General features: G+C 37.1%; 3 protein-coding genes across 3 annotated transcripts; 2 read left to right on the forward strand and 1 right to left on the reverse strand.

Moving 5' to 3' along the window:
- Positions 1-156: 156 nt before the first annotated feature.
- LOC130015219 (beta-glucosidase 13-like) lies at positions 157-17,714 on the forward strand. Its single transcript, XM_056104947.1, has 4 exons — positions 157-571; positions 5,009-5,111; positions 16,901-17,003; positions 17,287-17,714. The coding sequence occupies exons 1-4, from the start codon at positions 296-298 to the stop codon at positions 17,444-17,446; spliced, it is 642 nt and encodes a 213-aa protein (XP_055960922.1). The 5' UTR covers positions 157-295; the 3' UTR covers positions 17,447-17,714.
- Positions 17,715-20,565: 2,851 nt separating this feature from the next.
- LOC126672765 (uncharacterized) lies at positions 20,566-21,048 on the forward strand. The gene has a single exon (XM_050366717.1). It carries the CDS (start codon positions 20,566-20,568, stop codon positions 21,046-21,048), a length of 483 nt encoding a protein of 160 aa, XP_050222674.1.
- Positions 21,049-23,735: 2,687 nt separating this feature from the next.
- On the reverse strand, positions 23,736-26,075 carry LOC126672766 (uncharacterized). Its single transcript, XM_050366718.1, has 3 exons — positions 26,055-26,075; positions 25,805-25,870; positions 23,736-24,263 (listed from the first exon to the last, which is right to left on the reverse strand). Exons 1-3 carry the CDS (start codon positions 26,073-26,075, stop codon positions 23,736-23,738), a joined length of 615 nt encoding a protein of 204 aa, XP_050222675.1.
- Positions 26,076-26,962: the final 887 nt, after the last annotated feature.

Genomic DNA, 26,962 nt, shown 5'->3' on the forward strand with positions numbered 1-26,962 from the left:
TTCGTGTCCTTCATTTTGAAAAACTTTCGTTTCCCCGTGTCCGTTTCGTATCGTTTCCGTTTTCCGTTTCCGTTTCCGTGCTACCTAGGCCAAAAGTAATCGTATACATAACTAAAGAAATCCAAGAAATGACAAACCTAATTAAAAAGAAAACTTTCCTCAGATAAAAAAATATTAAAAAGAACACTATATTCTGTCCAGTAAGAAAACTTTAATATTAATGTGTTCCACCACCATAATAATGGTGCTAGAGTAGTTCATATCTCACTCACTCACTCTGAGAGAAGAAGGATCCATGGAAAACACACAGAATTATATGATGAGCATGGAAGAATCATTATTATCTATTAAAAAGATAAAAAATGATGAACATCATTTCATATTATGGGATGAGTTCATTGAAGAAGCAAAGAGATTAGGTTATATAGCAGCGCCGATGATGGCTGTGAATCTATCTTTGTTCTTGATCAACGTTGTATCGATGATGATGGTCGGTCATCTCGGAGAATTAGCGCTCTCTAGCTCCGCCATAGCCGTCTCTCTGTCTTCTGTTACTGGCTTCAGTGTTCTTGTAAGTTCAAAGTATTATTGTTTTTAAATTTATGTCATCATTTTTAAAACAAGTGTCATCTCACATTATGGAGTTTATTTCCAAATTCTATCAACAATGCTAGGAATAATAGTAATTGTAGTTAATTTCATAGAAAAAAAATAGAATTGCAAATGAATTCTAAAGTAAATCAAAGACGGTTATTATAAATGTTTAAATAATTTGTTTTTAAGATTCATTAAATTTATTTGTAATATTTTTGAAATTTATCAATGTAAAATCACACTATTTCAAATTTTTATAAGATCTCAACTCAACTTCATGAAACTTATCTTAAACCATATTCTCTGCAACTATTGCTATCGCACCTAAATTTTCAGAATATGGGCAAGAAGATAAAACAATATTAGATAAATAATTGTGTGTGACTGTATGACCACTAGAGTTAGTTGGAGTAATTTTGTAATTTAGTAGATTATATAGTGAAGTGCATGTGGTTGCGCTTGCTAGTGTCATTCCGTTTATCACAATTTTGAATAATTTTACTATTATTCGAACATCAAATCAGCAAACCATATATAGTAATAATACCGCTTTACGTGTTTCACACATTGCTCGCAGTATAATTCAAATATTATATTTATATTTAATTATAAATTATTTTTGAATATAAAATAATAATTATTAAAACAATAGTAAATTAAAAATAGTTTATTTTATTTATAAAGAATATAAATATAAAATATTAAATAATAATTAAATTAGTAATTTATATTAAATACTTTATCTTAATTAAAATTTTGGACAATTATCTTAACATAGTGTTATGAGTAGTTTATTTCAATTAAATAATAATTTTAATAATTTTCTAATTTTTTAATTATATTTTATAAAATAAAAAAAAAACATTAATGTAAACTTACATGTCCCCTTCCCATCCGTGCTTTTATATATAGTATACATTAGAATATTTAATAACTAAAAATAAATAATAATAAAATATCATAAATATTCATTGATTTATTATAAAAAATAATAATTAGTAAAAAAAATTAAAATAAAGTCTAATTAACTAAGTCTCTTTTATATTTTAAAAATATTTATTGACGAGTTAATATATAAAGTACAAAATAATTTTTTTATTAACATTATTATTTGGTATGATATATATAAGAAAACAAAATGTCATGGCACCTTTTCTAAAAAATTTAATTGCATCCACCTTTCGAAAATAATTGCATCGCATAATTTTTATTTTTATTTTATTATTTTTTTATTTTTAAAAAATATCATGTATGGAGTATTTTTTTTAATTTTTGTTGGTGTTTTTTGTTGGATATGGCTCAATTTAAACTTCTCGTCCCATATTGTTTAGAAAGGAGACTTGTAATTATTGAACTATATGCATAGTGTCGAATTCTCACATTGTTGGAGACTTCCTTAGCCAATAAAAGGGAGTCTCCATTACCCATTGAGACTCATCCCACGACAAGTCTAATAAACTCTTAAGGCTTAGTTGGTTTTCTCTCTAGTTTGTATTCTTTTATAAACGTTAGTGGAGTATTTTTATAGTGTCTGAGGATGTAAGCTTGTTCTTTTGGCTGAACCTCGCTAAAATTTGGTGTACTTTTTATTATTTATTTATTAACTTATGCTCAGGCTACTAGAGTTATCTTTTGTGGAGTTAGTTATATAATTTTAAATTATGTATATGAGGTTGGTACTTAAGTGATCCGCTTGTGACCCTCCAATCTTTCCTGAGAATTTTTCCAATATAATTATTTAGCACAATACGTGATTCGCTAGTATAATACTGATGGAGCTTTCGCAAAAACAATTGGTATCAAAGCTAAGTTTTACTCTTGGCGTATCGAGGAGCTATTAAATAAAGTTGGAGCAAAAATGTCGAGAAATAAAAGTATATCCACATTGATAGCTTCTTCCTCGGGAAGGATGGCTATGTCAAATGTAAGAATTGCGGTGAAGATTTTTGATGTTATAGGACATTTTGGCATATGGCAAAGTGAGCTTCTAAACGCTTTATTTCAGCAAGGTCTAGATGTCGCTATTGAAAAGGAGAAACCAGAAGATGTTGATGAGAGAGAATAAAGTAGCATCAATCGTTTAGCATGCGGTACCATTCGGTCATGCCTTTTCAGAGAGCAAAAAAATCCTTTCTAAAAAAAACATCTGCAAGTAGATTGTGGAAAGTATTGGAGGAAAAATTCTTGAAAAAAAGAATAGTCAGAATAAGTTTCACATAAAGAAAAGGTTGTTCCGGTTTACGATTCTCCGAGGTACTATTATGAATGAGCACATCACAAATTTCAATCAATTAGTAGCCAATTTTTTTGAATTTGGATGTGACGTTTGATGATGAAGATTTTTTTTGATGTTGTTGGAATTACTTCCTGAAGAGTTTGAGTTTCTTAAAACTACTTTCCTTCATGGGAAGGTTGGTTTGTCTCTTAGTGAAGTTTGCGTTGCATTATATAGTTATGAATTGAGAAAAAAAGATAACAAAGAAAACACTAGTAGTGCAGCAGAAGTTTTGGTTGTTACCGTTTGGAAAGCCAAGTAATTGGGATGAAACCGAGATTAAAATCCCGACCAGAAAAAGATGAATGTGCATTTTGTCGAGAAAAAGGGCATTGGAAAAGGAATTGTCTCAAATTGAAGAATAAAGGCAAGATTGATAAAGAAAACGTTGAGTTTGTTTCGAATGTAGTTGAGTGTGACGATGAAGATTCAGATCTTTCATTGGTTGTTGTATCATCGGTACTCCTATTGTATGGCTTCTATATTCGGGTTGTTGTCATCATATGTGTCCCAATCGGAAATTGTTTGTTGACTTCAAAAAGCTAGAAGGTGGAGTTGTTTACACAGCAAGTGGCAATCCTTGTTTGACAAAAGGAATTGGTTCAATTCAGTTGAGGAACCATGATGGGTCAATAAGGATTATGGAAGATGTTCGTTATGTGCCGAGTTTGACGAAGAAACTCATTTTTTTAGGAGTCCTGGAATCAAAGAGTTTTGGTGTGACTGCAGTAAATGGAGTTATGAAGGTATTTTCTGGTGCACATATTATCATGAAAGAAATTCGCAAGAACAATACCTTGTATTACTATCAGGGTAATGCAATTATTGAGACAGCTGCAGTAGCTTCTTGTGATGATATCAAAAGAAATCAGTCTTTGGCATAGCCGTTTTGGGCGTGATGGTGGAAATATTTTGATGGTTCTTGGAATTCAAGGATTATTTGAGGGACTACGTCTCTGTAATTGGATGTATGAAGAAGGATGATGTTGGCCATAAGGCAAAATAGGTGGCTAAAAGCTATGTTTGAACGGAAGGAATTGAGGCTATTTCTCGAGTAGTTAAACATTCCTCCATTAGAATTTGGTTGATCTTAGTAGCACAGTTGCATATGGAACTACTTCAGTTGGACGTAAAACAAGTGTTTTACATAGATTCTTAATGGGGGAATCAATATGACTCTGCTAGAGGGATTCAAGGTGGCTGGAGAAGAAAATTGAATTCCATAGTATATTCAAAATATTGTGGATATTGTTCTAATATTTGGGCAGGACAAGAAAGATGGTCAATATATAGTTTGCTACAATTATTCGGACTATGTTGATAAATGGCGCGACTATAGGCTATGTGCTTACACTAGCAAAGGAGCCATTTAGTTGGAAGTCTACCTTACAATCAATATTTGCTTTGCCTACCATAGAGGTAGACTACATGGCAAGTGTAGAGGCTATTAAAGAAGTAATTTGGCTTCATGGGTTGCTTGGTAAATTGAAAATTGATGGGAAGAATGTAGAGATACATTGTGATAGTGAAAATGCTATCCATTTGGCAAAGGTCCAAGTTTACCAAGCAAGGACGAAGCACATTGATATTCGATATCATTTGGTACTAAAGGTTATTGAAGAAGATGGAGTCCTACTTCAAAATATTTTATTGGTATAAACTATTATACTTCAACTTATGCCTCTGCCAATGTCATAGTTGATCCTGATCCGACTCATATTCGATATACAACCGATATGTCTGTTAGTTTGACGAGTAAGTAGTTTTATCAATATCGGTTAATTATATAATTTTTTTTTAATGAACGTTATAATTTATCTTCAAATATCCATGTTTTTGTTATAGAGTGTGATATAAATGGACAAAGCATTGGTTTCCAAGTTAGTGTTTACTTTTTTTCCTGTTTGCATTAGACATTGAATCTCTTATTAAAAAACTTTAATATTTGTGTATCAATTGTTATGATTGATGTGGTAATTTGATACATTTTCTTATTTATACAATATGTTTGTGGGAAGGGATCATAAATTAGCACATTAACATCAAACTAATCTAATCGAAAACAAATGATTGTATATAATTGATAGATAAAAGTATTTTTTAAAATAATTTAAAAAACTTATTTACGTACATTTGCAGGCTTCTCCATCTTGGTTGTATGTTGCTCCTGAAGGATTTGAAACCGCTCTAATATATGTCAAAAATGAATATGGGAATCCAATCATTTATATAACTGAAAATGGTAAGTCCTTTTTGAAGAAAATAAAAATTATTAATTAATTTAACTCTATTAAAAATTTATGGTCTAAAATATTGATATGGCATATCATATATTTGAGTTCATGTATTTATTTTGGTTTTAGCATTAGATCTTCTATATTTTTATTTGTCAATATCGAGCTTTTATACTTTTAATTTTATAAATATTGGATGCCTCCATCATAGTATGTGTTACTATTTGTCAATACATATGAAAAAGAAATCTAAATTAGGTACTTAATATAAAACAAAACTGAAAGTGCAAGGACTAACTTTTCAATAGAGTTAAAATATAAAAAAATATAGAAAATTTATAACAGTTACACTAAAATCAGGTGAAGTGCACATACGTATTTTATTTCCGTAATGGAGGGACCTAATGTATATTGTCACGACCCATTTTCATGAATCGCGACCGGCGCTAGGGTATGGGTAACGTAGTACCGAAACCCGTAGCTAGCCTCCCATATAAATCATAAACACATAAACCTGCAGAAAACCAATGCTCGGGGGCAACCGAGACTTCAACCTAATCTAGCAGATGTAATAATCAACAATTAAAATAACATGCTTATTCAATTCTGAGTCTAAAATAGATTTATCATGAACCAATATAAATAATATAACATGCCAAAGCAATATAACCAGTCGAACCAATCCGACAAAATAAATAATAATAACAAGGACGTCTAGTTACTACTGCGGTCTAAGAATAAAACAGTTTTACAATTTTATTAAAATAAAAGGAACCTCCGAGGAAAAGTAAATGCGGAGATCACCAGACTCTCTCAGATAATAACCCTGGGGAAAATTGGGAAAACAACGGGGTCAGATATACTGAGATGAGTTCATACCACTATCTACATTTATTAAGTGGAAAACCTTTAAAAACGTTTAAAACATTTAATAACGATATTACGGATAATAGTTGGAACCCTAATCCACAATTCTAAATAATAACCATAATCCAATAGGTCTGGTCCCGAGAGCTGAGCTACACCGAGTTACCACTGACCACACTTATACCAGAGTCCCGAGAGCTGAGCTACACCGAGTTACTCTACCTGGTCCCGAGAGCTATGCTCACACCGAGTTACCACATTTCCATAAATACCTTACCCAGATCAATACCGGTGCGCACGCAGTCCTAATGATGCCCATTAGGTAGCACGTTCCAACTAAGAGCCATAATATAAAAACAGTTCGAAATATACGTACAGTATATATATTTAATATTAAAATAACAATTTACTTAATAAAGCGGTAAATAGTAAATATAAACTCACTGCTTGCTAATCCGCGTGAATACCGGCAAGCAACTAACTCTGGTTCGCCTCTGAAGCACGAACAGTAGACGAGTCTAGACAAATAAAATAATTATAAAAATTAGACCCTAACTCTAGAGAGTACTAGACACCACACAAGACTAGCACAAATAATCACGTAGCAATTAATCAATCCAAAATAACACAAATATATCCAAAAGGTAATAAAGCCCAAATAATATAAGTCTATTGAGTTCCCGCTTAAAATCCAATTTATAAATATTATTTAATAACTTTAAATAATAAATAATTTACAAATAGTGGGTTTGCCGAGTTACCAAATAACTACCAAGCTAACCTCACTTGTCGGATGACCCAAGTCTAATCCGACTCAAAACGTTTACCAAATATAAACCCGAGTTTATATTTATAAAACAATTTAACAAAATAATAATCCATTTTAAAAGCGGAACTCAATAACTTCAATTTCAAGTAACCCAAGTTACAACCCCTAAAACTTAATCGTATAAGTCAATTAAAAGTTCAGGGATTAATTTGTACTTTAACCAATTAGGGACCAAATTGTACTTTTGCCAATTAGGGACTAAATTGCACTTTTGCCAATTTGATTTCCAAAAATCAAATTAATTACTTTAATTTTATAATTAAAACCAACAATAAAGTTATTAGCCGAAAATCCACTTAATTAAGTTATAAAATAAGTTTAGGGGCTAAATTGTAATTTAGCCAACTTTTGACAAAACGACATTTGAAAAACAAATATAATTACCCGAGTAATTATATTAACTTAATTTATAAATATCTATCATTTCCACTATTTAATTTATATTCAAAACAAAACCCAAGATATTAGTTAAAGTTAAACTTAAAGGATTGATTTTATTTAAGCAAAATAACTTGGTGGCTAAAGTGGCTATTAAACCTCATCTTCCTTATTCAAAAACACAGCAGCCCGCCTAACCCCATTCATGCCCCTAACTTCAAGTTTCTGAACTTGAAATCTCAAACCGAAACATCTAAACCTTAAGAACTAATTCCATCACAAACCTAAGGCATGAAATCAAACCAAAAACTCAACTTAAGCACTCCCCAAAACTCAAAAACGTTGACAGTAACCAAACACATAATCGGCCAAAATCAAACAAACAAGACGATGGTGAAATTCGTTCCAAAGGCTTTAACTACTAACCCCTAATCATATCCAATGTATTTGTAAACATAAACTCAACAAAAACAAATCCAAATCTCACACAGGAATCGGCAGCAATCAAAAGAAATAAGAACAGCTTGAACAAAACAGAAAACGGAAATCGTGCGGCGATTGAAACGAGATCGACGGCGTACCGTTCAGCGAAAATGAGGTAGGGAAACGTAGATACGTGAGTCTAGATCGTCTGGAATCGAACGGAATCAATTTCGATCTAGAAACGAAAGAGAACGAATCAGAAAACCGAAAGACGTTTCAAGAGCAAACTGAATTCAAGTGAATCAAGGGTACTTACTGAACAGCGATCTTTGGTGGATGATATCGGCTTCGTTTCTCAGCGAAAGAACAAACCAAAAACGTCAAGGGCTACCTTGCAGCGTGATCTAGGGTTTTTGTGAAGAAATCGACTTTAAATAACGAAGGGAAGTGAGCCGAAAATGTGATCGAACAGGGCCGGATGGAAGGGTCAAGGGCCTGCTGCCATTCCCGAACGGAAAGGCCAAAATTTGGCCTGATCCCGTTCGGGAAAGGCCTGGTCCCGAACGGGACCAGTGCAAACTTTGCACAGTCCCGTACGGGACAGGCCCAGTCCCGTACGGGACCTTACGGGATTTCATCAGGTCTCGTAAGAGACCTGGTTTATCCCTTGGTTCAACCATTTGGTTGAACCAAGACCCAAAGGAGAAAATATATTTTTTTTTTAAAACCGAACCGAGGATGAATCGAACCACAATAAATTTACGAAACTTCAAATACCCCACAAAATACATCCGGAACCACGTCGGAAATAAAAAAAATAAATTTAAAAATTTACGGGATATTACATTCTCCCCAACTAATTAAAAATTCGTCCTCGAATTTAACACGACAAGTAAATCACATCAGAACAACACGTAATACAAGTAAAAACTGCAAAGGTCACAGAAAATCAAATATCGTACCTCACGGAAAAAGAAAAGGATAGCGATTCCGCATATCCAATTCGGTCTCCCAAGTACACTCCTCTACAGAATGATTGCGCCAGAGAACTTTGACCATCGGAATCTCCTTGTTCCGCAATTTACGCACCTGCGTATCGACAATCTCAACTGGCTGTTCCTCATAGGACAGCTCCTGGTCAATCTCAACACTCTGAGGCACAATCACGTGCGAAGGATCAGAAATGCACTTTCTCAACATAGAAACGTGAAACACAGGATGCACCAACGACATGTCTGGCGGTAGAACCAGACGATAAGCCACAGCTCCAATCCGTTCCGAAATCTCATAAGGACCAATATACCTCGGTGCTAACTTTCCCTTGACGCCAAAACGAACCACGCCTTTCATAGGCGAAACCCGAAGAAATACGAAATCACCAACCTGGAACTCAATGTCTTTCCTTTTCGGATCAGCATAACTCTTATGCCGACTAAAAGCAGTCTCTAACCTCCGCTTAATCAACGGTACCTTCTCAGAGGTAATCTGAATAATCTCCGCTCCCGAGAGTTTACGCTCTCCGACCTCCTCCCAACAGATAGGAGATCTACACTTGCGTCCGTACAAAGCCTCATACGGCGCCATCTCGATACTCGCGTGGTAACTGTTGTTATAAGAAAACTCAATCAACGGCAAATGAGTATCCCAGCTACCCTGAAAATCGAGAACACACATCCTGAGCATATCCTCCAACGTCTGAATAGTCCTCTCAGACTGACCGTCAGTCTGAGGATGAAAAGCTGTACTGAAATCCAACCGAGAACCCAAGGATTCCTGTAACGCCTTCCAAAACCTCGAAGTAAACACAGAACCTCTGTCTGAAACAATAGAAACCGGTACACCATGCAAACTGACAATCCTGTCGATGTACAACTGAGCCAACCTCGAAGCAGTATACGAAACCTTAATTGGAAGGAAATGAGCTGACTTGGTCATACGGTCAACTATCACCCAGATGGAGTCGTATCCCTGTCGAGTACGTGGTAACCCAACCACGAAATCCATAGCAATCCGCTCCCACTTCCACTCTGGAATAGGTAGTGGCTGCAGATAGCCAAAAGGTCTCTGATGCTCCAGCTTCACCTGCTGGCACGTCAGACACTTAGCAACATACTCAGCGACATCCTTCTTCATCCCGCTCCACCAGTAGGTACCCTTAAGATCATGGTACATCTTAGTAGAACCCGGATGAACACTATAAGCAGACTTGTGCGCTTCTTCCAGAATCTGGTCCCTCAAACCATATGAATCCGGAACACACAGTCTCGAACCATGTCTCAGAACACCATCCACAAAAGTAAACTCAGAATTTCCATCCTGCTGAACTTCCTCAATAATCCGTTTCAATTGTGGATCCTCAGCTTGTAAAGCTTTGATCCGATCAATCAAAACGGGTTGCACTTGCAACTGTGCTAACAAACAACCAGTCTGAGAAATCTGAAAACCATAGCCCGAAGCTATCAAACTGTGCCACTCTCTAACCATGGGTCTACGCCCAATCTCAGAAATATGAGCCAAGCTGCCCGAAGACTTGCGACTCAACGCATCGGCTACCACATTAGCCTTACCAGGATGGTACTGAATAGTACAGTCGTAGTCTTTCAGCAACTCTAACCACCTCCTCTGTCTCAAGTTCAACTCTCTCTGATCAAAGATATATTTCAGACTCTTATGATCAGTGAAAATCTCACAAGTAGCACCATACAAATAATGCCTCCAAATTTTCAGCGCAAAAACCACAGCTGCCAACTCTAAATCATGAGTAGGGTAATTCACCTCATGTTTCTTCAACTGTCTGGAAGCATAGGCAATCACCTGTCCATGTTGCATCAGAACGCAACCCAAACCAATCCGAGACGCATCACAATACACCGTGAAACCATCAATGCCAGAAGGCAATGCCAACACCGGAGCTGTAGTCAAAATCTCCTTGAGCTTCTCAAAGCTCGCCTCGCACTTGTCAGTCCACTCAAACTTGACACCCTTCTGTGTCAGTTTAGTCAAAGGTGCAGATATTCTGGAGAAATCTTGCACGAACCGACGATAGTAGCCGGCTAAACCCAGAAAACTTCTGATCTCGGTAACCGACCTTGGCCTCTGCCAATCCATGACCGCCTCAATCTTCTTCGGATCAACCTTGATCCCATCTTTCGACACCACGTGTCCTAGAAAGGTAACCTGATCCAACCAGAACTCACATTTTGAGAACTTAGCATACAACTGATGCTCACGCAACGTCTGTAGTATGGTCCTCAAATGGTAAGCATGCTCCTCCTCACTCCGAGAATAGATCAAAATGTCATCAATGAAGACGATCACAAATTGATCCAAAAACGGCTTGAACACTCTGTTCATCATATCCATAAATGCTGCTGGTGCGTTCGTCAGACCGAAGGACATAACCAGAAACTCAAAATGCCCATAACGAGTCCGGAAAGCAGTCTTAGGCACATCTGCATCACGGATCCGTAGCTGATGATACCCAGACCTCAAATCAATCTTGGAAAAACACTTTGCACCCTGCAACTGGTCAAACAAATCATCGATGCGAGGAAGAGGATATCTGTTCTTGACAGTAACCTTGTTCAACTGTCTGTAGTCGATACAGAGTCGAAAGGAACCGTCTTTCTTCTTCACAAACAGAACTGGAGCACCCCACGGAGAAGTACTCGGTCTGATGAACCCGCTATCCAACAACTCTTGTAACTGGTCCTTCAACTCTTTCAGCTCTGCAGGAGCCATCCGATACGGCGGTATCGAAATCGGAGCTGTACCAGAAACCACATCAATGCAAAACTCAATATCACGATCAGGTGGTAATCCAGGCAATTCCTCTGGAAACACATCAGTGAACTCATTCACTATCGGTACACTATGCATATCACTACCACCAGCCTCCAAATCACGAACCACAGCAAGAAAACCCTGGCAACCCTTGCCTAACATCCGCTTCGCCTTGATGGCGGAAATCAGATTCTTAGGTGTCTCTGCCTTTTCTCCCTGAAAGGAAAAAGGTAGACCACCTGGAATCCTGAATTCGACTGACTTCTCTCGACAGTCAATAGAAGCATAATGGCGTGACAACCAGTCCATCCCCAAGATAACATCAAAAGAAAGAACGTCAAGTACAATCAAATCAGCACATAGTTCTCTACCCTGAATAACCACCGGACACGAAGGATAAACAACGTCCACTACTACACCTTCAGACATAGGTGTAGACACAGCTAGAGGTTCATTCAAAACAGACGGTGCTCTACCCAATTTCCCAGCAAAACAAGTAGAAACAAACGAATGGGTCGCACCCGCATCAAATAATACCAAAGCATCAGTAAAAGAAATCGGAATGGTACCTTGCACCACAGCATTTGATGCACGCGCATCCTGAGGAGTAAGTGCGAACACTCTGGCCTGACCCTGCGGCTGCTGCTGCGAACTCTGTCCAGTACCATAACCGTTGGAACCTCTACCGCCGTTACCACGGCCACCAAAACCTCTGCCACCAGAACCACGGCCCCGCTGGCCACCAAAAGATGCTGCAGGTTGAGAGTACCCTACAGACTGTGTAAACGCAGGTCTCTGCTGCTGATAAGATGACTGCGCCACACTGGAGTTAGACATCTGCTGCCCAGATGTCGGACACTCCCTAGAAAAATGACCCGGCTGGCCACAAGTGAAACAACCTCCAGGAGCTAACTGACACTGTCCATAGTGCCTGCGTCTGCAATTCTGGCAGAACGGAATGTTCGATCCACCACTGTACCCGCGTCCTGAACCACGGTTGCTCACACTGCTACTGGAACTGTACGGAGCACTCCTGGCACTATGCCTCCCTTTGTTGTGAGTCCGTCGACTCCCCCTGTTGGCCTGAGAAGAGCCACTGTAGTAGTTCCCACTACCATGCTGCACTGGGGCCTGCTGCCCCCCACTAGGAACGTCACTCTTTCCCTTCTGATTCTGGAAAGGGTCAGAGATCGTCCCAAACTGAACCATCGAATTTTCCATCCGCCGCGCACTATCCACTAATCGAGCAAACTCCATGTTCGTCCCTATCAGCAAAGGAAGAAACTCCGAGCCTAAACCCCTAACATAGCGGTCGTTCACTCGCTCTTGATCACCCTGTAGATCTGTAGCAAACCGCCCCAAACGTACAAACTCAGTAGTGTAGTCTGTCACTGATCTATCCCCCTTCTTCAAAGTGAGCAGCTTTTCTCTGAAACTCTCAGTAACAGAGAAGGGTAGATAGTAACCTCTGAACCTGGTCACAAAATCAGCCCAAGGCAAAGTATCCATAACTGGCCTGATGTTATCGCGATACCAATCCTTAGCTGGACCTTTCAGCGACATTTCCACAAGCATCACTGATTGACGATCAGACGCTTGAATCCTCTGACTGTTGTACTCAAATTCCTCCAAAAAGTCAAGAGCATCCCCAGTACCATCAAAAGAAGTCGGATTCAACTTCAAGTAGGTCATCACCAACTCTCTGTCTGTTGGAACATGACCGACACCAGCAATTCCACCAATACCAGCTACAGCACCAACCTGAGGTTGCTGTTGCTGCGCTAACTGACCCAGTATATTACACTGATTCTGCAGTAGAGCCTGATTGTTCTGCATCTCGACAACGCCAGCCAAGAAAGTAGTGAAGTCAAACGCTTGCAAATTTGGTGCTTGCTGCACCCCTGGTGCCTGCTGCACATTCGGTGCCTGAACACCTGCTGCACCGCGCCCTCTAGCTCCACCTCTACCAGCACCAGCTCCTCTGCCTCTACCAGCACCTCTACCTCTGCCAGCACCTCCACCTCGACCACGTCCAGCATTTGCCTGAACTGGTGGTGCGTTCTGATCGACTTCCATGGAAATCGCATCATCAGCCACAGCTTCTTGCTCTGCCGCAGCACGAGCACGAGTACGAATAACATTGTCCATATCCTAAGATTGAACAACAACAATTTAAATAACAAATATTTCATACCCAAGTATGAACAAAACAAGCAACATAAAGGATTTCCCAAGAAATCAACAGCAATAAAATATTCACCCAAGTGAAATAGCATTAACAATTAAAAGCATCAAATCAACAAATAATGACTGACTCGACGCAATCCTATTGGTGTAGGCAGAATGTTTTAAAATCAAAAGATGACGTTTTTAAAGACATGACAGAATCCTATATCCGCAGTAGTTCCTAAGACACAACCAAACTTAACAGAGTAAACACATAGCAAGCAATTGGCCTTGGTTTGAAACCAAAGCTCTGATACCAAGTTTGTCACGACCCATTTTCATGAATCGCGACCGGCGCTAGGGTATGGGTAACGTAGTACCGAAACCCGTAGCTAGCCTCCCATATAAATCATAAACACATAAACCTGCAGAAAACCAATGCTCGGGGGCAACCGAGACTTCAACCTAATCTAGCAGATGTAATAATCAACAATTAAAATAACATGCTTATTCAATTCTGAGTCTAAAATAGATTTATCATGAACCAATATAAATAATATAACATGCCAAAGCAATATAACCAGTCGAACCAATCCGACAAAATAAATAATAATAACAAGGACGTCTAGTTACTACTGCGGTCTAAGAATAAAACAGTTTTACAATTTTATTAAAATAAAAGGAACCTCCGAGGAAAAGTAAATGCGGAGATCACCAGACTCTCTCAGATAATAACCCTGGGGAAAATTGGGAAAACAACGGGGTCAGATATACTGAGATGAGTTCATACCACTATCTACATTTATTAAGTGGAAAACCTTTAAAAACGTTTAAAACATTTAATAACGATATTACGGATAATAGTTGGAACCCTAATCCACAATTCTAAATAATAACCATAATCCAATAGGTCTGGTCCCGAGAGCTGAGCTACACCGAGTTACCACTGACCACACTTATACCAGAGTCCCGAGAGCTGAGCTACACCGAGTTACTCTACCTGGTCCCGAGAGCTATGCTCACACCGAGTTACCACATTTCCATAAATACCTTACCCAGATCAATACCGGTGCGCACGCAGTCCTAATGATGCCCATTAGGTAGCACGTTCCAACTAAGAGCCATAATATAAAAACAGTTCGAAATATACGTACAGTATATATATTTAATATTAAAATAACAATTTACTTAATAAAGCGGTAAATAGTAAATATAAACTCACTGCTTGCTAATCCGCGTGAATACCGGCAAGCAACTAACTCTGGTTCGCCTCTGAAGCACGAACAGTAGACGAGTCTAGACAAATAAAATAATTATAAAAATTAGACCCTAACTCTAGAGAGTACTAGACACCACACAAGACTAGCACAAATAATCACGTAGCAATTAATCAATCCAAAATAACACAAATATATCCAAAAGGTAATAAAGCCCAAATAATATAAGTCTATTGAGTTCCCGCTTAAAATCCAATTTATAAATATTATTTAATAACTTTAAATAATAAATAATTTACAAATAGTGGGTTTGCCGAGTTACCAAATAACTACCAAGCTAACCTCACTTGTCGGATGACCCAAGTCTAATCCGACTCAAAACGTTTACCAAATATAAACCCGAGTTTATATTTATAAAACAATTTAACAAAATAATAATCCATTTTAAAAGCGGAACTCAATAACTTCAATTTCAAGTAACCCAAGTTACAACCCCTAAAACTTAATCGTATAAGTCAATTAAAAGTTCAGGGATTAATTTGTACTTTAACCAATTAGGGACCAAATTGTACTTTTGCCAATTAGGGACTAAATTGCACTTTTGCCAATTTGATTTCCAAAAATCAAATTAATTACTTTAATTTTATAATTAAAACCAACAATAAAGTTATTAGCCGAAAATCCACTTAATTAAGTTATAAAATAAGTTTAGGGGCTAAATTGTAATTTAGCCAACTTTTGACAAAACGACATTTGAAAAACAAATATAATTACCCGAGTAATTATATTAACTTAATTTATAAATATCTATCATTTCCACTATTTAATTTATATTCAAAACAAAACCCAAGATATTAGTTAAAGTTAAACTTAAAGGATTGATTTTATTTAAGCAAAATAACTTGGTGGCTAAAGTGGCTATTAAACCTCATCTTCCTTATTCAAAAACACAGCAGCCCGCCTAACCCCATTCATGCCCCTAACTTCAAGTTTCTGAACTTGAAATCTCAAACCGAAACATCTAAACCTTAAGAACTAATTCCATCACAAACCTAAGGCATGAAATCAAACCAAAAACTCAACTTAAGCACTCCCCAAAACTCAAAAACGTTGACAGTAACCAAACACATAATCGGCCAAAATCAAACAAACAAGACGATGGTGAAATTCGTTCCAAAGGCTTTAACTACTAACCCCTAATCATATCCAATGTATTTGTAAACATAAACTCAACAAAAACAAATCCAAATCTCACACAGGAATCGGCAACAATCAAAAGAAATAAGAACAGCTTGAACAAAACAGAAAACGGAAATCGTGCGGCGATTGAAACGAGATCGACGGCGTACCGTTCAGCGAAAATGAGGTAGGGAAACGTAGATACGTGAGTCTAGATCGTCTGGAATCGAACGGAATCAATTTCGATCTAGAAACGAAAGAGAACGAATCAGAAAACCGAAAGACGTTTCAAGAGCAAACTGAATTCAAGTGAATCAAGGGTACTTACTGAACAGCGATCTTTGGTGGATGATATCGGCTTCGTTTCTCAGCGAAAGAACAAACCAAAAACGTCAAGGGCTACCTTGCAGCGTGATCTAGGGTTTTTGTGAAGAAATCGACTTTAAATAACGAAGGGAAGTGAGCCGAAAATGTGATCGAACAGGGCCGGATGGAAGGGTCAAGGGCCTGCTGCCATTCCCGAACGGAAAGGCCAAAATTTGGCCTGATCCCGTTCGGGAAAGGCCTGGTCCCGAACGGGACCAGTGCAAACTTTGCACAGTCCCGTACGGGACAGGCCCAGTCCCGTACGGGACCTTACGGGATTTCATCAGGTCTCGTAAGAGACCTGGTTTATCCCTTGGTTCAACCATTTGGTTGAACCAAGACCCAAAGGAGAAAATATATTTTTTTTTTAAAACCGAACCGAGGATGAATCGAACCACAATAAATTTACGAAACTTCAAATACCCCACAAAATACATCCGGAACCACGTCGGAAATAAAAAAAATAAATTTAAAAATTTACGGGATATTACATATATAAAATTTAAAGTGTAGGAATTCAATATTAATAAACAAAAATATAGAAATTCAAATATCTATTTTACATATTTGAAATTGTAAATATGTTCAGGAATTGGTGATCCGGTAGGTCTTTCTCCATCAGATGCTCTTAAAGATATATGGAGAATATCATATCATACTCTGCATTTGTGGAAACTGCTTAGAGCAATTTGGTGAGTTCAAGTATTATTTCAAATTTTAAATTTGTTGTAAATGGGTAAAATTTCTTATTATTATTATGATATAAAACATTGAACTAATTTTTATTGTTTTGACACATTAGTAACTGAAAATGACTTAAAAGCTCTTGTTTAATATCTCTTTGAAATGTTAAAAGTTAAGTAAAAATAAAAATTAGAAAATAAATAGTGGATCCATAAAAGTTCACATACCAATAGTATACTTTTTCCTAATATTATTATTATTATTATTATTATTATTATTTTTGTTTTGCAGTGATCACAAAGTCAGAGTAAAGGGGTATTTTGCTTGGTCATTTATAGATAATTTTGAATGGACAAATGGGTATACCGTAAGAATGGGGTTCTATGCTACAGATACGAAGCTGATAAGAACTCCAAAATGGTCTGTTAATTGGTTTGAGAGAGATTCTTGAAACACAATAATGCCATTGGTGGTACCAAATACAGTTTTCCACTGTATTTATGGGATAAACAAAAAAATTAAGATACATATATATTTATTCTTATTTAGGGGATAAACAAAAAACTTAAGATATATATGCTCTGTTTTGAAGGAATGTTTGTAATAATAGAAAGAACGGATAATCTTTCAAAATATCTATCTTGTTTCCTTTCAAATAAATCCTTACAAAAATAGTCCAATTATAAAGATGGGGACATCTAAGGTGAGAGAATTTTTTAGGTAGGTGATCCATATATTTGGATTTCTACATTGTAAAACCTTTTTGCATTGAAACCTTTCATTTTTATTTATCAATTTTTAATTATTATATTTTTAATTCTGAAGATATTCGGTTAAGTTTTTTGTCATAGAAATAAAGTATGTGTACCACGCGTTGTTTGCGAGATTGAGATAAAAAAATTTACTTGTTTTTTAGTATTAATCTTTTTACAAAATAAATTTATCTACCCACGACCTTAGTATTTTTAGCAAATGTTTTCTGATAATGTTGAAAATTCCAATTGATGTGCCATATTTTCTATCTATTGTTGAGTGATGTTTAATTTGGCATTAGTTTTAATAATGGTTGGAATGTCTATTGTACAAAGTGTTGTTTGTCAGCATAAATCGATAAGATTAGGGTGAACCGACAATTAAGCAAGCCGTTCAAATTGATACATGTTGAAAGTTTGATGTGATTCATTGATTTTTTGTCCTAAATTTTAAAATTTGTTATTTGTCACATTTTGGCATGATTGACAATTTCTTGTATGGTTGGGAAAACATGGTAGTTCACTACAGATTTTGAGAGTTTTGAACTTAAAAATTATAATTTTTTGTGTTGTGTGAATTGATTACGCGCTTAATTTCTAGAATATGAATTGTATCCGTTTAAAATTAGATGAGTGTATAGCGTGAAAAAATAATGGCATATAGGATTACATCTTTTTGGGATATAAGCAAAGTTGATATTATTAAAGCTACTCAGGAGGCCTTCACTTCTGGTAAGATTCTGAGACAAACTAATGCTACTTCTATTATTGTTGTGCCTAAAAATGCTGATGCTGATAGTCTCATTGATTTTAGGCCTACAACTTGTTGTAATGTCATTTACAAAATTGTTACTAAGGTCAATTTTGCTGAACTAAGTCCTTTTTTTTAACCCTTAGTAGATTACAAGAGAAGCTACTAAGTAATAATTTGAATGGAAGCACTATCAAGGCAAAATCTCTGTTTTGCCGATTGAACCAGCCGATGAGCGTCCTTGTTAGCGTCTCGTTTTATCCATTTGAAGTGGCAATGATCAAAGGAGGTTGAAGTTAGCCATATATCTTGACAGATTCCCCATGCTATAGCTAATTGGCAATCCTTTCCATTAATCGAATTGGAGACCTGAATGGCATCTCCCTTGAAAATCACTTTTCGCCACCCCATATGCTTTGCCCATATCATTGCTTCCCGTAGCGCAAGAAACTCTAGTGTCCCTGGATCCCAGATACCTCGGAAGGACCTTGCAAAATTACCTATCACCTCTCCCCTCATGTTCTTTGCAATGCCAGCAACTGAGCCCGCTTTAAGCTCCTGCATGGTACCCCCATCATATTCAATCCTTATGGCGTCTTGTCGTTCGTCATCTAGAATTCTACTGATATTAGACGCCCTTCTTGAGGTGTCGTTTCCACAATTCCCAGCCCCTGCACCCCTATTTTTGTCAACTATTTGAGCATCCTCATATTCCTGTCTGTACTGAACTACATGAGCTTTAGATTCTTCCACAGTCCAATCCTTATTTGTGAATATTTTGGCATTTCTAGCCTTCCAAATGGCATTTCTGAACTAAGTCCTTCACTTATGCATCTTATCTCCCAAAATCAGTATGCTTTTGTCCTTAAAAGATCAATTGCTCATAATATTATGTTAGCTCATGAGTTGGTTAAAAACTAACACAAGAAAGGTCCTCCTAAGTGTTTTCTAAAAATTGATCTAAAAAAAGCTTATGATTCCATCTCTTGAAATTTTATTAAAGAAATGCTCATTGGCCTAAACTTTCCTAGAAAACTCATTTCCCTTATCATGTATTGCGTTAGGACTACTAGATTCTCTATCCAGTGGAATGGCACTGTTGGGAATAAATTTTTCTCTAGAAAAGGGTTTAGACAGTAGGGCCCTATGTCCCCCCTCTTGTTTGTTCTTTGTATGGATTATATGTCTATGAATATTTCTAAAACTGATTCTGAGTTTCAATTCCACTATGAGTGTAAAAACCTTAAAGTTAATCATTTGATTTTTACTGATGATGTCTTACTTTTCTGCTATAGGAATCTGAAGTCTGTCTCCTTCCTCATGGAAAAGCTTAATAGCTTTAAAAATATGTCTGGCCTCCAGGTCAACTTGAACAAAAGTCATATTTGTTGTTGTAACATTGATTTCCCTGAGACAACTGCCATTCTTAATATGTTGGGGTTCAATGAGGGTTCTCTTCCTCTTAGATACTTATGTATTCCCTTAATATCTTCTAGGTTGACTAAACAGGATTTCGAAGGCATTATAAATAAAATTACTAGCAGGATTCATAGTTGGGCCAGTAGATTTTTATCTTATGCTGGTAGAATTCAATTGATTAACTATGTGTTAATGAGTATGCATGTGTTTTGGGCATCTATTTTAATTCTTCCTAAGAGCATTATTAGAGAGATTCAAAGGATCTGCTCTAGATTCTTATGGACTGGTAAGGAAGAGGGTAGGTACACTGCAATGGTAGCTTAGAGTGAAATTCCTAAGCGTAAAAAAGAAAGGTGGCTTTGTGTGAAAGATATCCATTCGTGGAATAAAGCAGCCATCAAAAAGCATATATGGCACATCTACAACAATTCAGATTCTCTATGGGTTAAGTGGGTTAAAGCCAACAAGATGAAAAATAGCAGTTTCTGGGGTATCAACAGTAATGAGAAAGCTAGTTGGATTTGGAGGGGCATTCTTAACATTAGGAATGAAGCTAAAAAAGTCCTGGAGTTCAAGTTGGAAGATAGTAAAAACACAGATTTTTAAAAAGATCCTTGGTTACATGGGTCTTCTCTTCTTATGATTAAAATGAGAGACTCAGACATCCCTAAAAACACTACTATAGCCAGCTTATGGAGGAACGATAGTTGGGTTCTCCCTGATCCTAAAGATGAGGCTATTGAGGAAGCCTGGGATTATGTGAAGAACAATTTTACTGTTAGAAGGGAGTATGAGGATATGATGAAGTGGAAAGTTATTTATCAGAATAAATTCTCCATAGGCAGAACTCGGAAAATGATTAGGGAGCAAAATATGAATCAATCTTGGTTCAGAGTGGTGTGGGGATACAATTCCATACCCAGAAACAATTTTATTATGTGGTTAGCCATTAAAAGGAGATTGAAGACCAAGAATAAGCTTAAGAAATGGGGAGTGATCCCTGATGATATTTGTGTCATGTGCAACAAGGAGGTGGAAACTATAGACCATTGTCTTTATGAGTGTGACTTTGCAAAAGCAGTTTGGAACAGATTGAAGCCTATATGCAGAATTCATCAAATTAACTCATAGAGAAGAGTTGTCAGCTGGTTTTGTAGGAAAGTTAATGGGAAAAGAAAAATAGCCAACTTCAGAAGGGTTACTTTGGCTGCTATCACCTATTTTTTATGGAATGCGAGGAATAGGAAGATCTTCCTAAAATAAAATAAAAAGGCCTGAGAGTATAGTCAAGAAGGTCAAAGATATTTTACTTGATAAGTTTAAAATTTATAACACTAATAGCACTTTAGACATCATGATTAATGAGACTCGGCGGTTTGTTATTTAAGTTGGTTGTTGTTGGAATTGTGGAGGTTTCTCTGGTTTGGCTTGTCAAGGATGGGATTTGATATGGCTTGAGGCTTTTGTAACAGGTCTTAGTGTCACGACCCAATCTCAGGGCCGAGACCGGCGCTAGGGAATGGGAGTGGTTGCTCCGAAACCCGTAGCAAGCCTCAAAACATAAAATAATTTTTTGCAATTCATAAACGTCATGCATGACAGACATAAACACGTGTCATGCTGGAAACATATGCCAGGCATACATATCCTCTGGCAGTCTCAGATATCAAACGCAGCAAGCATAAAACATTTAAAACTTTAAAACATTAAAGTTATATTTACAGAAAACCATATATCACAAACTGGCTTACAAAACACCTATCTAATGCAGCTCTAAGAGTAAGGTATTGTTTTTTTACATACTTTCAAAAATACAGACTTCTGGAAGTAGGATAGAAGTCCGTTATGTCAAAAGGAAATCTGTGAGGGGTGTATATGGGGATATACTGAGTGAGTTCATACATTTACTAATAAGTATTCAAATAAAACATAAAACTGTAATCAATCATATGCAGCCAAGTACAGGATCCGATTGAAACCCTAATCCTCGAATATGCTAATTGTATGTACTCAAAGGAAACTTATCCAATAGTTCGGCCCGGGAGTATTCACACTCTACCACGTCAGTCGCGAAAAATCTCTTAAGTCCAATGGTGGGTCCAACCCACTAGATACGGGGCTCAGGTTACACTGTAACCGAGTTCACTCTCGTATCACATTCGTACATCTGACTTCAAAATTCGTGTTCTTAATCTTATTACAGTTGTATCAAATCAAAACTGGTGATCACACAGTCCTATTGCCGCTCAATAGGTAGCACGTTTCATCGGATCAATACTGGTTTCAAATCAAGCGTATATGCAATTCATATAAAGATTTCGCACTATAAACATGCAAATCAAACGCAAAGCAATATAAAGTAATTGCTTAAATAAATACTTTAAAAGCAAATCGTATAAACTCACAGAAAACGCTTATCCAAAATACTTCAGTGCTCAGAAACGTCAAGCTTCTCGAGCTCCTGGTCCAGCTGGTTCTTGCCTCGCCTAATCTAAGACGATTTAAAAACAATTGACTTACATCAGAATCCTATTCTAGGATTGATTCTAGACTCAAGACACGACATAACTCGTTGAATTCTAATCACGTCTTACTCGATTCACTTTCATTTAACTTAGCAAATCTTCGACTTAGCTTCAATACAGCTTTAGGTTTATCATTAAACCTAACCTCTTAATCATTAATTGAACATTACAATCTCACGTTTGTTTCTTTGTTAAATCATCGTCCGAAAGCTTTAAATCAGTTCAAGAAACGTCTAATCCAAGTTCCAGGCATCGGGAGAGGTCGAAAACGACTGAAGGGACCCAAAAATGACCTTGGCACGACGTGCCAAGGGGTGTCGCGTCGCCACAGCACTTGTCGCGTCGCGACATCACCCGTCGCGTCGCGACAATGCCCGTCGCGTCGCGACAATGCCCGTCGCGTCGCGACAATGCCCGTCGCGTCGCGACAATGCCCGTCGCGTCGCAACAGCGAAGGCAACAGCCCCTATTCCGCACCAAACAGCACCAAAACTCATCCTGACGTGCTTAACGACTTTCCCAACGTATCTAACACCAAAATAACATCTAAATCCATCCAAAAACACAATAAAAACGTTTAAATCGAATCGAATATGTAATCGCGATACAGTTTCGCCGTAACCTATCGTTTCGAATCGTTTTTCCATCAAATAAACTCAAACAAATGGAGAAACTACTTGCTTACCGTGATTGGCCTTCGAAATACGATCGATTCGAGTTAAGAAACGTCGAAAACGAACGAGAAACGGAGATCGTGCGACGGAACGTATTCGATCATCGAAGGAAACGAAGAAATGATCTGATGAAGGATTTTAAGGTTCTGAACCTTTCCTTCATTTGAAGGAAATCATATATAAAATGGTCAGTTTGCAACTTGGTCCTTGAAACTTTTCAAAAGTTGCAATTTAATCCAAAACCTATTCGCGTCCAAATTTTAAACAGTCTCCGATTGACTCGAAACTTTTACCATAAATACTATAAATTATTTCGCGGACTTTGACGAAATAATTATCGTTACGGGATTTATAATTTATTTTATATTAATTTTCAAAGTTAAATCCTTAAATCCCGCTAAATCGCTTAATAAAATTATTCCAAATTCCCGATATAATTAAATTAAATTCTTCTTAATTTAATTTATCGAAAATCTCGACAGGTGGCACGACTTAATTATCTTAAAATATTTTGGGGCATTACATTCACCCCCCCCTTAAAATAAATTCGTCCTCGAATTTAAAACTTTAGCCACGTACCTTGAGTAAATAAGTATGGATATTTCTGTCTCATATCCTCCTATATCTCCCACGTGCACTCTTCTATGAATTGACTCCTCCATAGAACTTTCACCATCGGAATTCTCTTCGTCCGCAGTTGTCGTATCTGCGTGTCGACAATCTGCACTGGCCGTTCTTCGTAAGTCAATTCTTTGCTCACATCCACCACTTGCGGTTGAATTACTCGAGAAGGGTCTGCTACATATTTCCGAAACATGGAAATATGAAAGACAGGATGAACTTGCGACATCTCCGATGGCAAGTCTAACTTATAGGCGACTGAGCCTATACGTTCTACAATCTGATATGGTCTGACATGTCTCGGAGCCAACTTGCCTTTCATTCCAAAACGAATAACTCCCTTCATCAGTGATACTTTGAGAAACACGTAATCTCCGATTTGAAATTCGATATCTTTTCTCTTGGGATCCGCGTAACTTTTCTGTCGACTGGAAGCAGTAGTTAACCGTTGCTTTATCAATGGTACTTTCTCTGACGTAATATGGACGATCTCTGCTCCCGTGAGCTTCCGTTCGCCAACTTCATCCTAAAAGATAGGGGATCGACATTTACGCCCGTATAATGCTTCGTATGGAGCCATCTTGATGCTCGAATGGTAGCTGTTGTTATAGGGGAACTCGACCAAAGGTAGGTACGTATCCCAACTACCTCCGAAGTCTAATACGCATAGTCAAAGCATGTCTTATAACGTTTGAATCGTCCGTTTTGACTGGCCGTCCGTCTGAGGATGAAAAGCAGTGCTGAAATTCAATCGCGTCCCTAATGCTTCTTGCAAGCTTTTCCAAAAATGAGAGGTAAACACAGAACCTCTATCTGACACGATTGACACGGGGACTCCGTGTAGACTCACGATCTTATCGATGTAAATCTCCGCCAACTTCGCTGCAGAATAAGTCGTCTTGATCGGAATGAAGTGCGTTGATTTTGTCAAGCGATCCACAATTACCCAGATGGAGTCAAAACCTTTCTGCGTCTTGGGTAGTCCGACTGTTAGTGATATGCACTAGGTCAATCATGTTTGACCATGTTTTTGACTTTATCATTTTGTTATTTATAGATTGGCAGTTTTTATCATTTTATATTAATGATTAAAATACTTGAATGGTTAATTCTTTCTAAGGTCATCAAGTATGTGACTTGATAGTAGAACCCTTATGTTTATTAAAAGAATTATATACCATCTATCCCTAGTCTTAATAGAACATTGAGACTAGTATGATGTTGACTGATGATTATGTTTTACTAATCATGTATATGAGATATTAAGTCAAATCATAGGTGCTATTTGAGAAATAAGGCACTCGATGACCCACTGTGAGAATACTACATAGATCACTGTCATAAGTATTTCTCATTACAGTATTATTAGTATAATCCTTTGACCTTGAAATCATCATGGATTTCTACATAGCTATTTCATATTTTGATACTGTCTTACATTATCTTTAACACGATAATGGAATAGATTGTCATTGGATATGAAAGTAACTATGTGAGAAATATGAGTGACTGAGAAGGAATTTGTCCCTCATTTATTTGAGTAAGATATCTATGGGCCCCTTGAAGAAGATAGACCGAAGGAAATGCATGGCCATGCTAAATGAATTGATAAAGAGTTATCATTTTCAGTCTACTTAGAGTCAAGAAACAAATGATTGAATATTATAAGGATGACATGACTATGCCTTATATTCAATCTGGATATCGAGAGACAAAGGGATTAAAATATTATTGTAAATGGTTAAATCGGATTATCGATATTCGTACTTGATGACCTTAGAAAGAATAACAATGAATTTAACACCAATGAAAGGAAGTAAACATCGGCAGTAAACAGCAATATCAAAACAGATTAAGCAATTCCAAAAACGGAAACCGTACGGCGAATGGAACGAGATTGATAGCGTACCGTTCAACGAAAACGAGGTGGGGAATCGAAGGTACACGAGTCTAGAACGTCTGGAAACAAACGGTTTCAATTTTGATCTAGAAACGAGAGAGAACGATCAAAAATACGGAACGCCGCTCATAAACCAAAACTGAGATTTGAGGAATAAGAAAGCTTACCGGAACAGCAACCTTTGGAGGAAGATAACTGTTTCGTTTCTCAGCGAACAAGCAAGAGGATGACGGCTAGGGTTAAAGGGAAGTGTGGTGTAGATTTTCTGTTTAGAAAGCGTCTTTAAATATCGAATGGATTTAAGTTAAAATAGTGATGGAAGAGGCCCGGTCGCTAAGCTCATTAAGAGCTGATATATTCTCGAACGAGACTCAGCCATTTAAGGCTGAGTCCCGTTCGGGAATCCTGGTCTCGTACGAGACCAGGCTTGAAAAACATGGGTCTCGTACGAGACCTTGTAGTTCCGTACGAGACTCGTGGTTAGTTTATTTTTTTTCCTTTTTGAATTAAAAAATTTAAATGGTTGAACCACAAAATCAACCTATCACGAACCAACATGAACCAGACCGTTAACTTTGTTTTTTCTTAAAAACGATCGGAAAATTTGTCGAAAAAACGCTGAAAATTTACGGGGTGTTACAATTTCAGTCTGTCAAACTTGCATATTGGCCTATAAACTTCTAAGATATGGCAATTAGTCCAATTTCTAGACTTAGATTATAATTTCTTTGGATTTTATGGGCTCTTTACGCCTAATCACGTTTTGATCCTCCAAGTTTGCAATTGCGCACAGACTACGCCTGTTTAGATTCCAGCAAGCAAATCAAAAGCTCGTCACTCGGATAGATTTCTCTGGAAATCATCATGGGACTCTTCAGTTCCTTATCACTTTTTACCTGTCCGAAAAATAGGTGTCTACATCGTCATTTTCATACACCAACTACCAATTTCTCAAATTCATACACCGTTAAAAAATCCGGCAAATATTGCTGACGTGTCGCTGTCTGATTCGTTATGACATATCATTATCTGGTTGCCAATTCAGCAAGTTTCACCGGATGCTTTAACAGCGTATGAATTTGAGAAAAATTGGTAGTTTGTGTATGAAAATGACGATTTTTAAATGGCGTGATTAAAATGAGAAAACGTGTAAAGTTGGTGAATTTTTATGACATTAACCCTAAAATTTAATATTTTAATGAAAAAACTTAATTTTTTTTATTAATTGGTGAGGATCCACAACCTAACAGTTTGTTGTGCAGCACTTATACCGTTTGAGGTATAGCTTATTGATAATTATTTTCAAAATTTCCATATATTAATTT

The sequence above is a fragment of the Mercurialis annua genome, linkage group LG3, assembly GCF_937616625.2.
Source record: "Mercurialis annua linkage group LG3, ddMerAnnu1.2, whole genome shotgun sequence".
NCBI classification, from domain to species: domain Eukaryota; kingdom Viridiplantae; phylum Streptophyta; class Magnoliopsida; order Malpighiales; family Euphorbiaceae; genus Mercurialis; species Mercurialis annua.